Source organism: Eublepharis macularius, chromosome 2, assembly GCF_028583425.1.
Source record: "Eublepharis macularius isolate TG4126 chromosome 2, MPM_Emac_v1.0, whole genome shotgun sequence".
Taxonomy (NCBI): domain Eukaryota; kingdom Metazoa; phylum Chordata; class Lepidosauria; order Squamata; family Eublepharidae; genus Eublepharis; species Eublepharis macularius.
In genome coordinates this window covers 217,886,393-217,900,832 of record NC_072791.1, presented here as the reverse complement: position 1 = coordinate 217,900,832, position 14,440 = coordinate 217,886,393, and the positions used below count along the sequence as shown (strand labels likewise).

The window sequence follows — 14,440 nt, the reverse complement described above, 5'->3', positions numbered from 1 at the left end:
GTTCAGTTGCCAAATTGTATAATCTTGGCTTGATGTGATTCAGGTGGCCTTCAGAACTAATGCTCGTAACAAATATTGTACGCACTCCAGAACTACTCCTGCCGAACTTGAGATAAACCACAAAATAGTGAATGACAACTGAAGGGGTTTAGAAGGTAGTTAATTCTAGTAATGGATATGCTTTTGAAAGACGCTTCTGTTCAGACCAGTATTGCCATATAGAACAACCTATGCCATCTTGCTTCTGTCATTTAAGAATGCTTCAGTTCTCTTGTATGGCTGATTTGACAAGCTGAATGCATCTCACCAGCCATGAATGGTCGTCTAACCGAAGCTTGCCAGCCGTCCTCTCCCACAACAAAACAGAAGGCCACCATATATGGTTGGTAGGCTTTGTTCCATCCGATGGGTTGCAAGTCAAGTAAGACAAATTGCATCGGGGAACATTTGATTGATGAATAGGGGTCAATAGTAAACATCCATAGACAATATTAAACAATCGTTCACATTTTTTTTTCTTATTATGGGCCAAAATATTTTCGAAGTTATCTAGCAAAGGAAATCTGGGTGCTCACCCGTATCAATATTGCAATTCTCATCCAAGCCTTTTTGTCTTGGCTTGACGTGTCTTTTGACTGATGGGAGGATTCTATTTATTGAGTAGAGCAGGGTCCGGACGCTGGCCCCCCTTATTCTTAGATCTTATATTGCTTCCTAAATATATGAGACACATGTATGAAACAAATTCGAGTCCAGGAACACCTTGAAGGCTAATTTTATTTCTAGGGTATAAGCTTAAATGAGTCAAAGCTCACTTTAGATACCACTTCTGACCAAGTGAGCTTTGACTCATGAAAGATTAAACCCTGGACAATTTTGTTGATCTTTAAGGGACTATTGGACTCCAAATTTTGTTCTACTACTACAACAGAGTAACACAGCTACCCACCTGAATATGTGTGGCTGGCTTGACAAGCTGAATCTTTAGATCGCTTACCCTTTGATCCAATATGTTATGGCTAGGGTTGCCAACTCTGGGCTGGGAAATTCCTGGAGAATTGGAGGTGGATCCTGAGGACGGGAGGGTTTGGGGAAAGGGATCTCACAGTGAAATCCTAAGCAGAGTTACTCTGTGAAATCAATGCGGTATAATGCCATGGACTCTACTCTCTGAAGTCGCCATTTTCTCCAAGGGGAACTGATCGCTGTCCTCTGGAGATCAGTTGTAATTCCAGGACTCTTCAGGCTCCACCTGGAGGTTGGCAACCCTAGTTCTGGCTAAGAATAGAACAAGGGATCTGATTTCCTCCCGAGTACCGCCTTGTCACAAGCCCAGATTCAGTTTGATTGGCAGCTTGTTTCTTTATACAAACATAACGAAGGAAAGGGATATCCTGCTTTCAGGGCTGTGGGCAGGTGGGTCAGGGATGTTAGGTCTATTTTTTCTAACTGCCAAAGTCTGGCATCATCTGTGGACTGTTCAGATTGACCAGCTGCTGTCTAGTCCATTTTCACTCCTATAGAAAGAGGACGGGCCCCGTTTTTCTATATTTGGACTTGGATCCTATACCTTGCTTCCCCTTTTGCACTGCTGTCCTGTGCTACAGAGGGGGTCCTAAACGTCAGTTTGCGCTCGCTTCGGCAACACATATACTAAAATTGGAACGATACAGAGTCTGTGTTCCTTCGGGGCTAGGTGTTTCCAGTTGCTCAAGACCAGTGTCCCTTCAATGAGCAGAAAATGTCTAGCGCTAGATGAGCTTGCCTTGCAGCGAAGGACGACCTCCGCAATGCTGAAGAAGGGCGCAAGCGGAAGGAAAGCAAGGGACTCAAGCGACAGCGGTGACATGCTAATAAAATCTAACGGGGAAAGTACGGTTCTTGTTAACTAACCGAAAGTGTGAAAAATGAGCTTAGTTCCACCATCAGGACCCTTCGAGCAGAGCAAAAGAAATGCAGGATTTGGATTTTGGAGGTCCTGTGAGGACTCTGCCTAATAGATGTGGGGGTGAGGAGGGGGCGAGGGTCTCTCAGCTGGGCAGATTCTTTGAGGAGATGCTCATAGCTGGAAGCAACCAGGTGACAGGACCTCAGAGCCAAGCTACAAGTGACACCTGACAGAGGTTGGACACTTGTCAGCTTCCCTCAGGTTTTAATGGGAAATGTAGGGCCGTCGTCACACGGGCATCTCTTCCGTTAAATTTACAGCATATAGCGTCCTATCCGTTATTGGCACAGTAACGTTTCTTTGGGTCACCTAACGGCTCTTCGCGCCACCAGCTGTCCACACCGAGCACTCTGTTCTGTTCTCTCTAACCGCGCAGAAGCAGCTCCTCCCCCCCTTTTTAAAATTATTCCGGCGTTTAATTCCGCTATAATGGAATAACAGCATATAAACATTCCGTTAGAGCAAAACATTACGACCCTTTTGTTTTTCCAACTTTGAAATTATATAAATAGCCCTTTGCCCGCAGAAAACTCCCTGTCTGACGTGATCCCCATCGCTGAAGACTCTGCCATGGTGATTGAGTCATTTTTACTTCAGCAGAAAGTTTGCATTGTGTTATGTCGTTATGGCGTTATAAGGACATAATAAAATTTAAAAAAGGGGAGTCGCAGGAAGAAATGGATTCTGGGATTGAAGGGAGGGCATAGGACGTTGCGAGGCGAAATACATCGATGTGAGGCATTCACACTGAGGCACAAAATAGTGCGACTATCAAGCCCAAAGCAGAAGAGAGAAAATCGCTACAGTGTTGGAATAAGGTGGGTGTTTGCCGGGAAATAGCACCATTTTAGCGCTAAATAAAAGCCCGTGTGACGACGGCCTAGGTGTCCAGGTCTTACAGCTTGGCTCTCCATTTAATTGAAGTTTACAGAAACCCCTCTACACACCCAGCAGAGGGGAAGGGGGCACCCAGTGAGAGCCCAACGCCTGCACTCCCCCCCTGACCGCATGTTCTCCCTCCCATAGACTGCCGCTCTGTAAACTTCAATTAAATGGAGAGCTAAGCTGCAAGACCAGGACGCCTACATTTCCCATCAAAACTTGAGGGAAGCTGACAAGTGTCCAACCTGTGTCTGGCGTCACTTGTAGCTTGGCTCTCAGAAAGGTCTGGTGAGAAGACAATTGAACTGTTTTTTTAAAAGAACTCTGAAACAAGCATAATGTGCTACATTTTCTATTTCATCTAATCCAGAGGAGTCAGCTGTGTTAGCCTGTTGTTGCAAAATAGTAAAAAGTCCAGTAGCACCTTTAAGACTAACTAACTTTATTGTAGCATACGCTTTCGAGAACTGTAGTTATGGCTAAGAATAAAACAACTGTAGTTCTCGAAAGCTTATGCTACAATAAAGTTGGTTAGTCTTAAAGGTGCTACTGGACTCTTTACTGTTTTGTTTCATCTAAGACCTGTTTGATCCAATCTAGTGTTGAACAACATTCTTTTGGGTCCCCACCCCAGATATCTTTGAATCTGTTGTGTTTTTCTTTGTTGATTGTTGTACTCAGTTGAGTTTGTGTTTTGGAGTGGAGTACACAGTAGTTCACCTCTGAGCACCATTTCAGACCTTCAGCTGAAATGTCATAACAGAGGGCCAGTGCAGACCCTTCCCTTCCGCCACACAGTTGGCTTGTCGTGTGCGCTAGGCCCTCTGTCTGACTGTCTCATGGAGACTGAAGGCTGGATCCTACCAGTGTGAAAAAGGGAAGGGGGGGGGGTCCTCTATGACCACCCAAAATGAGATGCTGGGGTCACGTGACCAGCATGGCCAAAACTCATATGGGACGGTGGCTGTAGTAAGGAAGAAATTGCATCAAATTGAGTGAAAAAGTTGTTTGGATCCAACCCTTAGTTCAGATCAGGGAGAGGCATTGTACAAACTAGGGCTGTTTCCACATGTCCTTAGAAAGACTGTGGTGGCTTTCCCCCAAGCATGCACACGTTATAGTTTAACAGGCATGTGCATATTATTTTATTGCCAGGTTTTCTGTTTTTTTACTGGAACAGCACTTGCTCCAATTTTTTTTGTTTTGTTATGGATTTCTGGCAGGGTTCCCCCCCCCCTGCATTTTCTAGCATATGATGAAGTATTTCTAAAAAAACTCCTCCCCATCTCTGACCAGTTCTCCCCCCAAAGCTCTTTTCCTTTGTATTGTCGAAGGCTTTCACAGCCGGAGAACAATGGTTGTTGTGGATTTTCCGGGCTGTATAGCCGTGGTCTTGGCATTGTAGTTCCTGACGTTTCGCCAGCAGCTGTGGTTGTAGTTCCACACTGTGACACTGAGAGATCTCTGTCTTTTGGTGCTACACCTCTGAAGATGCCAGTCACAGCTGCTGGCGAAACGTCAGGAACTACAATGCCAAGACCACGGCGATACAGCCCGGAAAATCCACAACAACCATCCTCTTTTCCTTTCCTTCTTCACATTTTAGTTCAGCTATGTGCAGGGGTGGGGGTGGGGTGGACGCTTTTAGTCTATGATGATGAAAATACCCGATCTCCCCTCCCAAATCACTTTTTTATTTTACTGTTTGGAGGCTTTCCTGCTACCTCATAACCAAAAGTAAGCGCTTGCGGATACTGCAGGTGGAGGATGAGTTGTTGGGGCAACTCAGCAAAACACAGAGCTACAGTGGGAAAAGGGGTGGGAATTATACCATGCTGAGGTCCTTTCCCTTCTCTAACTCTGCCTTCTCCAGTAGGGTTGCCAGCTCCATGTTGGGAAATTCCTGGAGATCTGGGGAGGTGAAACTTGGAGAAACCTGGAGAAAGTGGGGTTTGGGGAGGGAAAGGACCTTGGCATGGCTTAATTCCATAGAGCCCACCCCCAAAAAGTATGCAAAGAGGAGAGACTCTATCTACATATCTGCAATGGCTGGAGAAAATATGGCAGCAAATAGTGCAAAAGGGTAGTATGATCTTTGAGTGAATGAATCATGAGAAAGTTGCTCAGCTCCTCAAGGGGACTCTATATGACGAATTTCTCCTTGTGAATCTCCGTCTGCAAGATCAACAGAAAAACCCAGAAATTTTTTCTCAGCGGATGAGAATGAGCCGAGAAGAGGAAAACAACAACAGGCAACTAAAGAAGCTTGCAGGAGGCAGGCTCAGCAAGCTGCCAACTCAAAGCAGCCCTCAGCTAGGACGCTTAGAAGTGGCGTGGGTGAGTCATCTCCTTTGTATAGCGAACGTGTAACGGCGCTCCAAGGCTGGAGCCTCCCCAGGAGCCGGAGGAGGTTCCAAAACAACAACCAGCAGCAAGTTATTAGGGGACCAGCCACTGCAAGCACAATAGCACAGCAATGAAGATCCAGACTGCTACAAGTGTGGGGAAGACCTTCTGCTACAAGTGTGGGGAAGATGGCCATACATCGCTTACCTGCAGAGCTCCTGAAAACCCTTCCGTTGCGTTGCAGAAAACCCATGCTGCCCGGGACCATCAGGGAAACGACAATCAGGCTTGCTGAAGGGGCCACCCAAGTCTGAGAAAATTTGAGGCCCCAAACCCTTTTTCTAGTTCAGGCTTACATATACCCAGGGCTTTTTTTCCGGGGAAAGAGGTGGTGGAACTCAGTGGGTTGCCCTCGGAGAAAATGGGTCACATGGCCGGTGGCCCCGCCCCCTGATCTCCAGACAGAGGGGAGTTGAGGGCAATCTCAACTCCCCTCTGTCTGGAGATCAGGGGGCGGGGCCACCGGCCATGTGACCATTTTCATGAGGTACCGGAACTCCGTTCCCCCGCATTCCTGCTGGAAAAAAGCCCTGCATATACCACTGTTCCCTTAGCACCTAGTTAGAAAAGAAAATTCTTATAGTGGGACCTGTCATCTGACTCCTTTAAGCAAGTAACAAAGAGAAACCATGCCAGAAGATATAGTCGTGGCATCCTTTCAGTGACCTATGGCGGCCTTTCCAGTTGCATGAATTAACAATATTGTTTTTTAAAAACTAGGTATACCATTACTTCTGCTTCAGTTAAATGTTTAAAAGCAGCAAGTTGACTATACCGAGAAAACACTGGAGTTACAGAGGGAACAAATATTCCAGTGTTTTTAGAGTAAGGCTTGTAAAAGAAGGCATGCTACTAAGTGTAGTCGTTCCTTTACATTTTTTGTTAATGTTGTTAAAATCAAATATATAATCATTCTTACTGTGAACATTTAATGTACTACGATCTTTCTAAAAATTCCTTATTCTGGAAATCCCACAAAGGGCCTTTTAACATGGTACCATTGCCATGAAAAAGCACTTAGATACGGCCAGGGCTGTAACATGTGTGGTGTCATGCCAGTCATGTTGGAAAGCTGAATGGAGCCCCCCCTCCACACACACACCATGGCAACATCATTGATGGTATTCGAGCATCAAGTAAAAACATGCCTCTTACATTTGGTCTTCCCAAGCTGATGGCCAAATTATCTTTGATTTTGTCTTTGGCCTATAAGGCATTACACACTGTTTATAGTTGTTACGCTGTTGGTTTTTTTAAAAGCTAAGCTGTTCTCTCTTACGAGGGTTTTTCTTATTTCAGGGCACATGTATTGTCATAGATTTTATGGTTATCATGCACTGCTTTAAGCTGTAGAGAAAACCAGGAGAGAAACATTTTCAAATAAGAACAACTGTATATTTAAAAAAAATTACACTTGTGCAGACATTGTGGTGTACCAGAGGCCAACAGATAGCAGCTGCGTTAATGGTCTAAATCTATCCCAAGTAAACCACAGGTCAAGAGCAACAGATGTCTTGGGTTTGCTTTGGGTTTCCCCAGTGTGTTCTGCTCTGGAGCCCATTTTCTAGAGAGCCAGTTTGGTGTAGTGGTTAAGAGCGTGGGACTCTAATCTGGAGAACCGAGTTTGATTCTTCACTCCTCCATTTGAAGCCAGCTGGGTGACCTTGGGCTAGTCATGGCTCTCTCAGAGCTCTCTCAGCCTCACCCACCTCACAGGGTGTTTTGTTGTGGGGATAATAATGGCATACTTTGCAAACTGCTCTGAGTGGGCATTAAGTTGTCCTGAAGGGTGGTATATAAATCAAATGTTGTTGTTGCTGTTATTATGTGGTCGCTTGAACATTCTTCTAGAACTTCCATGTCATGAACACACCAGACTCTACGGTAGCTATGTAAAACACACAGTAGTGATATTCTACTGAAAGTATAAAACCAATGCTTTTCTTTCTCCTCCACAGAATGCGATTGTATCTGTTAAAGAGCTCTGTGGACTCCCGCCAATCACCAGTCTGAAGCAATGCATTTTGACCCTGTCCTCGCGGTTGGTGAATAGTGACAATGTCCCCTCCGTGGCTCTCAACATGAAAGACAACTTTCCGTACCTGGAACCTCTGGGGACACTAACTGATGTGCAGAAGAAGGTCCTAGCTGCTTATGACCTGGTAGGAGCATCCTGAGGGTTTTTTTTTAAAAAAATGGTTCATATAGGAAATACAGGAGATCAGTTGTTTGGTGTGTGTGCAGAAAGTGGTATCAGGAGAAACTTCTGGCCTGTCTCGATACTGAGGCTGAGCAGCAAAGTTGAGTTCTTTCCCTCTGGATCTGTAAACCTGAAGAACCAAGCAGGCTTATCCTTACTGAGTCTGTTGTTTACCCATACTCCTGAGATGTGGAGGACAAGCTTTACATGCTGATGGCATCAATGCCTTTTTCTAATACCTAATACCTTGCTTGTTAATGTGGTGTCTGCTTTGCCCGAGGATAGTAGAACAGCCCCTGGCAACCATCGTCGTATTCTACTAATGGTCCTGAATATGTGATAGAAAACTCAGTGGATGCCCATCCGACTGAGAGTTTCTCTACACGAGATGCCTCAGCGCGTGTTCGTCAAGTGTAGGGAGATGCAATGTTTGCCGGGAAGTATAGTTTGAAAAGGCAGAGCCGGCAGAGATCGCTCCTCAGAGGGTCTGTCAATTTAATCTTTGCCTCCCCAAAGGCTCTGTCAATTTCACCTCTCCAGTCTAAAACAGTCGGGCTTGGACCTGGAGAGGTTATAATGGGCTGAAGTTTCCCTTCTGGCATTTCGCAGCCCTTCACACAGCTCCAGTGTATAGCAAAGCGTTTGCCCTGCCGCTGGCTCTGTCTTCCTGGCTAACATTGCATCTCCCGACACATGTTTTTCACATGTCGGAGACCTCAGTTGGAGAGACTCTGAGAGGTTATGCCTTTATGCTGCCAGGTGTCCATAGTAGAATGGCAGCGCACATGTGCAAGCCCCAGTACATACATTTTCAGGCTGTTTTCCCCCTTACAAATATTTTCGAAAAATGTTATTTTTCTGCACACTTGTCTATTCTACAGTCCCAACTGAACTGCATTACTTTGTCTTACTAGCAATTTTGTAACAACAACCAATGTTGTCGTTCTCATATCTTGTAATCCGCTTACTGATTGACGGATGCGATCAGATTTTGTAATCTATTTACCGATTAAGTGGAAAGTTTTTTTTTTTAAACGTACTGGTAATCTTCCTTGAGTCCCAGTGCGGAAAGCGGACTGTAATAATAATACCTCTGTGGGTGGCCTGGCTTCACTACTGTTAGGAGAGACATCTGCCATCCACTTCATTATTAGACATGAAATAACAATGGGCATTTGTCCAACGCTAAAGTCGTTTATGTAATTTCATGCTTAAATATCACAGCAAGGGACTGATGTAATTTGTTCTTTTGCATAATCTGGCCTAAAAAGGTGAGCAATTAGACTAAGTCCATCCCGTTAGGTGTAATGGTCAAACTAGCTGTAATAGTGTTCATTCTGGGCTGTTGGGATTTAATGTGTGCGGGGAGTCTTCATTGTGAATATCTGTTTTTTACAGAAGTGCTTTTCTGCCGCTGCTTAATGGTGCATGGAGTGCTCTAACGTTTCACGCAAACCAGAGACAGCTGCTCTGAGACCCCGAGAAATGGTCTCGAAAACAATTAACTGCCTGTTGTGTTGTTTTTATCCCTTGTCCACAGATCTGCTAGACAAAGGCCATTTTGTGTAGTGTTTGTTTTCCTTTCTCTTGGTAATTACATCCACCGCTGACGACTACTGCTAGGGCCGTCTTTACATCTTGATGTGTAAGCTTTGATTTCAATTGATATAATCCCATCGGGGGACTTGCTTGCACAAAACACATTACCCTCTCTATAACAAAAGACGCTTCCCTGCCAAGGAGCTTTGCTTGGTTTAAATGTGAAGTAAGAATTCCACAGAACTCACAGATATACAAGTAGAAGCAGTGGGTCTGATTCCTCTACTAAATATATTCCTCCATACATTTTGAGAGAATTCAAGCCCATGTTGTGTGTTCTGTTTTTGAAACTACCAAGACTTAAAAGTAGTTTACTTTGACTCAATTTTTTTGACCAATGGCCAGGTCTTTTTTTCAGGGGGAACGCGGGGGAACGGAGTTCTGGAACCTCTTGAAAATGGTCACATGGCTAGTGGCCCTGCCCCCCTGATCTCCAGACAGAGGGGAGTTTAGATTGCCCTCTGTCTGGAGATCAGGGGGCGGGGCCACCAGCCATGTGACCATTTTCTCCAAGTGCAACCCACTGAGTTCCACCACCTCTTTTCCCAGAAAAAAAGCCCTGCCGATGGCTATAACCATACCAAAAGTTGGTCCATTGTTTAGTGTTTTGTGAGCATTCTTCGAATACAGTTTAAGGAGGTTGAAATCTTCTTTTCTCGTATGTTCTTAAATGGCTTTGATTTGTACCTATTTCTGTTTTCTTCCACTTCTGTTCTCTCCCACCCCAAAAGTCTGGATTTCAGGATAATCTTTTTAGTCCTAGGCTAGAAAATGCCACACCCAATTTAGAAGAACGACTAAAGCGGTAGATTTTGTTTTGTTCATAGTGTCGATATGCACTGCGCGAGGTTGGCTGTCTCCTTGCAACTGAGTTATTGATGTCATCTCTGGGACTTTCACCATCACTGGCTAAATTCAGATCAAGCCCCCACAGCATTTTCTCCCAACCCCCCTCCCCAAATATGTAGGAGGCCAGAAGCTATTTCCAATTGACCAATGTGAATTAATACATTGTTTTCACAATTAAAGTAGTGAGGAAGAACTAATGCTAACTTAGCAACGTATGTTATATGCCGTCAAGTCGCCACCGAACCATGGTGACCCTTTGAATGAAAGAACTCCAAAATGTCCTATCATTAACAAACTTGCTCAGATCTTCTAACTGGAGGACGTGGCTTCTTTTATTGAGTCCAGCCATCTCACTTTGGGTCTTCCTGTGCTGTGGCTAGAGTGCTGGGGCTATGGCTGGGAGGTGGAGCCAGGAAGGGGGGAAGGGATATAAGGGAAGTCCACCCACAGGGCGGGGTGGGTTGTTGTGTAGGAGTGTGGTGGAGTGGAGGAAAGAGGGAGAATGAGTGAGCGGTAGAAAGGAGGAGGACCGACAGCTGGATGGGGGCAGCTGTCATGGAAGGCAGCCGGGACAAGGCCAGGTTGAGGGGACTTGCGAGTGGACTGAGAGAGTGTGAGGGTGAGGTATACTACCCCCCTCCCACAGAGCGGGATCACATATTCCCTGAAGGTCCTATAAGGCGGAAGTCAGGCAGGCCGGCGTCTCACAGGTCGGCGCCCTTGGCAGAACCTGACAATAAGAAAGAAAGTAGTTCAGCGGGGAACCCCCAATTAAGTTGAACAGCAAGGGGATGTTAAATATGACTTTAGTATAAAGTAATCTCTTAAAAATGTATACATACGACAATTTCGGAATAAAAAACCCAGCTCTTTCAATATCAGAGATCATCTTTTCTGTGTACCTGCTTAGGAAAGCTGAGTTTTGGGGCTCAGCGAAGCTCAATTTATTTTATAAATTGTTTGTGTATAACTTCTTTTAAAATCAGTTTTAAGCTAAATGTATTGTATATAATTCAGCTTGCAAGACCTTAGCAAGACTGTTAATGATAGGACATTTGGGAGGTCATTAATTCATAGCATCACCGCAAGTCAGAGCTGCTGTAGCACAGTGGTTAAGTGGCTGGGCTCTGAGCCAGCACTTTGCTGGTTCAACTCCCATTACTACCATGAACTCTGCAGGTGGCCTGGGGTAAGCTACTCTTCTCAGCCCAGCTCCCCAGCTGTATTGTGGGGATAATAACAACACCGACTTTGTTCACTGCTCTGAGTATGGCACTAATCTTTCCAGAAGGGCAGTATATAAGCACACAGTTAAGTACATGGCTAAGTACACAGTTATTATTGATGGCAAATCACACATTCATCCTACTATATAAAAGTTGAGCCGTGTTCCCAACGACTCACTTTTTATCCTGGTGCAGGCACATTGCAGCTCTGTGGTGCACCTGTGCCAGGACAAAAAGTGAGACATTGGCGGCAGGCCTCTGAGGGCCTGTGGAGCTGGCAGAGAGGTGCAGCGTGGTCCCCTCACATGGCCTTCTGGTTGCCTCCGTGGCAACTGCGAGGCTGCACTGCATCTCCCCGCTGGCTTCATGGCCCTCAGAGGTCTGCTGGTGCAGCCAGCACAGATACGCAGCGTGGAGGAGCTCCCCACCCCCGCCGGTGGCGGCCTTCCCGCTGCCTCTGTGGTCACTGTGGGACCACGTTGTGCCTCCCTATTGGCTCCATGGCCCTCAGAGGCCTGCCTGCAGAAGTGGTGGGGAGACACAGCATGGGAGGCTCCCTCCCCACACGGTCTTCTTGCCACCTCTGCTGGCTGTGGGACCTTGGGAGGACTGTGCTGGGGTGGCCCTCCCAATGCCCAGCTGATAGAGTCCATTGTATTTATTTTTACAACGGGTTCTGTTGCTAGTTGTATATAAATGCAGATGAAAGGAAAATGGATGGAAAGCTTATTTGACCGTGTTTTCTTGCTGTGCAGTGCCTCCAAACAATCTCAGAATCTGGACCAGGGCGTACCTCTTGCCTGGAGATTAATTAGGTGTCAGGCCACTAACAGTGAAATCCTAAGCAGGGTTATGTCAGTCTAAGCTCATTGAAATCAGATTTCACTGTAAGTCTCCTATGGGAAGGGGCTGTGGCTCAGGGACAGAGCATTTGCTTTGCTGCGGAAAGTCCGAGGTTCAACCGCTGGGCTCACCATTTAAAGAGATCTAGTAGTAGGTGATGTAAAAGACCTCTGCCCAGTCCCTGAAGAGCCACTGCCAGTAATAGCAGACAATGCTGACTGACCTTGGTGATGTTCCCTTTTGCTTGTCCGTCAGGAATATCATTCAAGTTCCTGCTCTTAGGTTCACATGGCAGAGATGGACGTGTTCAAAACAACATCCGTTTATTAGCAAGCAGATCCAGGAATGGGAGCAATCAGTTTCAGGACAAGGGAACTCAGGCCGTCTACAATTCTAACTAACCAATGGAACTAATGATTGATTGATTGATTAGATTTTTAGCCCGCCCTCCCCGCAAGCAGGCTCAGGGCGGGTTACAATCATAAATAAATTACAATAAATAAAACCAATAAAATACATCTCAGTACCAACATGGATTTCAGCATTCCAGATGGTGCACCCTTTCCCCTGTCCCTGCCCACCATACACAAGGGAAGAAAAGGATGGAGGTGTGGGTTGGTGAAACTCTAACTCCTCAAGCATGGGGAGGTAGATGGACCATCAGGGAATCCACCCCCTGAGACTAAACACACACACACATATCGGGGGGGGGGGACAGAGTATTCCATTGTCCGGTATACAATAAATACACCACAACCTTGGTCGGTCAATGGCCTGACTCGGTATAAAGTAACTTCCAGCGCAGACGTTGGTGACTTCTTAAATGCAAGCCTTTATCTTGATAAGCCTGACAGGAGCCATCTGGAACAATTTACTTTGGAGTAAGTGCTATTGAAAGCATGCATAAGACTGCAGCTTTGTGCATAAAGTAACGCCTAAGACACTGAGGCTGTTACGTTTGCCATTTGTCTCCAGCCTCCCTTTCCTGTTGTCTTTGCATCTTGTCTTTCTCCAACTGTCAAAACTGTATCTGACACAAAGCACAGACTCGTTGGGTTTACTTGATAATTTCTCATCTACTTTGTTTTAGGAAGGGAAATTGACTTTGTCTTAGGAAAGCAAAATTTTGCTGGAATGTATGAACAGGATCTTTTCAGTATATGGTATTCTGAAGTGCAAACTGAATTCTAGTTTGAGAGATGTATAATTGAGAAAAGATCATTGCTTGAATGTTGTCTTTTCTTTGACAGATGATTCAAGAGAGCAAGCTTCTGATAGAAACAGCAGACGCTGTTTATGACAAGATTGTTCAGTGCCAGAAAACAGGTAACCCGTTTCCTTTTTAATTACAGATTTTCCAGACAATAATAACCCCCTTGCCTCTTCAAGATTCTTCTAGTACTGGAGAGCCGCTGATTTTTCTTCTTATTAAACAGGGGAAGTGTGAGCTGGGCGTAAGGAGAGTGCCACAGATTCTTTTTTAAAATTCTAGAGCGAGAAAGGTTCAGAAAACTGTACACCATTGCTGCGGGGTTGAGGGGGGGGGGAAGCCAATTTGATTTGTGCTGTGTTTTGTAAGAGGTTCTGGAATGTTCTCACTGTCAAATGCTGGGGTGAGGAGGAGAGAAAAAGTCTTAAAAGTTTGAAAAATATATATAAAATACAGCAAAATGCTCTTTTTAAATGTTGCAGAATGGCCTGTGTGTGGATTGTGCCATTCATCACAGCAGATACCACACTTGTTTCTCCAGTTCATGTCCATGTTACATGCACAACTACATTCTACACAGCATTCATAATTGGTCGTGGGGGCGGGGTTACTTATTCCATACATACAGATGTTCTGTGACTCTCTAGCGGAAGGGGAAATATCCCCGGCTGAATGGGACTGTTAGAGCTGCCAGTCCAGCCACCGAAAGCAAATCACTCCTATGTCCTGTTAATTTCAATCATTTGCTCAACTCTCTCTCAGCAAAAACAGTGAGGCTTCGAAGGCACATAAGCATGGCTGGGTTGCAACCTTATTCTACAATAATCTGTTCATTGTGAGAGTTAGGAGGTACGGCAGTAGGAAAGACACCCTTGAAGTATCAAAAATCTATGCAGTGAATAGAGTCAGAATCTGTTAGATCTAAACTTATAAATTATAAATGAGTGTGATGACCACAGTGTTTCTTTTCTGGCACATAGTAAGTGGAAGAAAAGTGACTTCAACGGAAGACTCTTCATTAATTGGGGCTGATTCTGCACACGTTGGATAATGCACTTCCAATCCTCTTTATAGATCATTTGGAACGGATTTTTTCATGTGCGGGACAAAAAATCCACCTCAAACGATTGATAAAGTGCATTGAAAGTGCATTATCCAACGTGTGCGGAATGAGCCACTATGGGCGTTCTATTAATCCAAGACAGTAGAGGGGGTGATAATTTTCTCCCAGTGTGAGCTTATTCATGTCAGTTAAATAAATGTGTTGATAGTTTACT

The 14,440-nt window shown here is 45.1% G+C and overlaps 1 protein-coding gene across 1 annotated transcript in view; it reads left to right on the top strand.

Annotated features, from left to right (window-relative positions):
* The window catches only part of PLCL1 (phospholipase C like 1 (inactive)), a 300,959-nt gene that overhangs the window by 246,928 nt on the left and 39,591 nt on the right, over positions 1–14,440 (top strand). The window contains exons 3-4 of the mRNA XM_054972560.1: positions 7,195–7,398; positions 13,204–13,279. Of these exons, the coding sequence (XP_054828535.1) occupies positions 7,195–7,398; positions 13,204–13,279 (280 nt within the window). The remainder of the gene's footprint in view (positions 1–7,194; positions 7,399–13,203; positions 13,280–14,440) is intronic.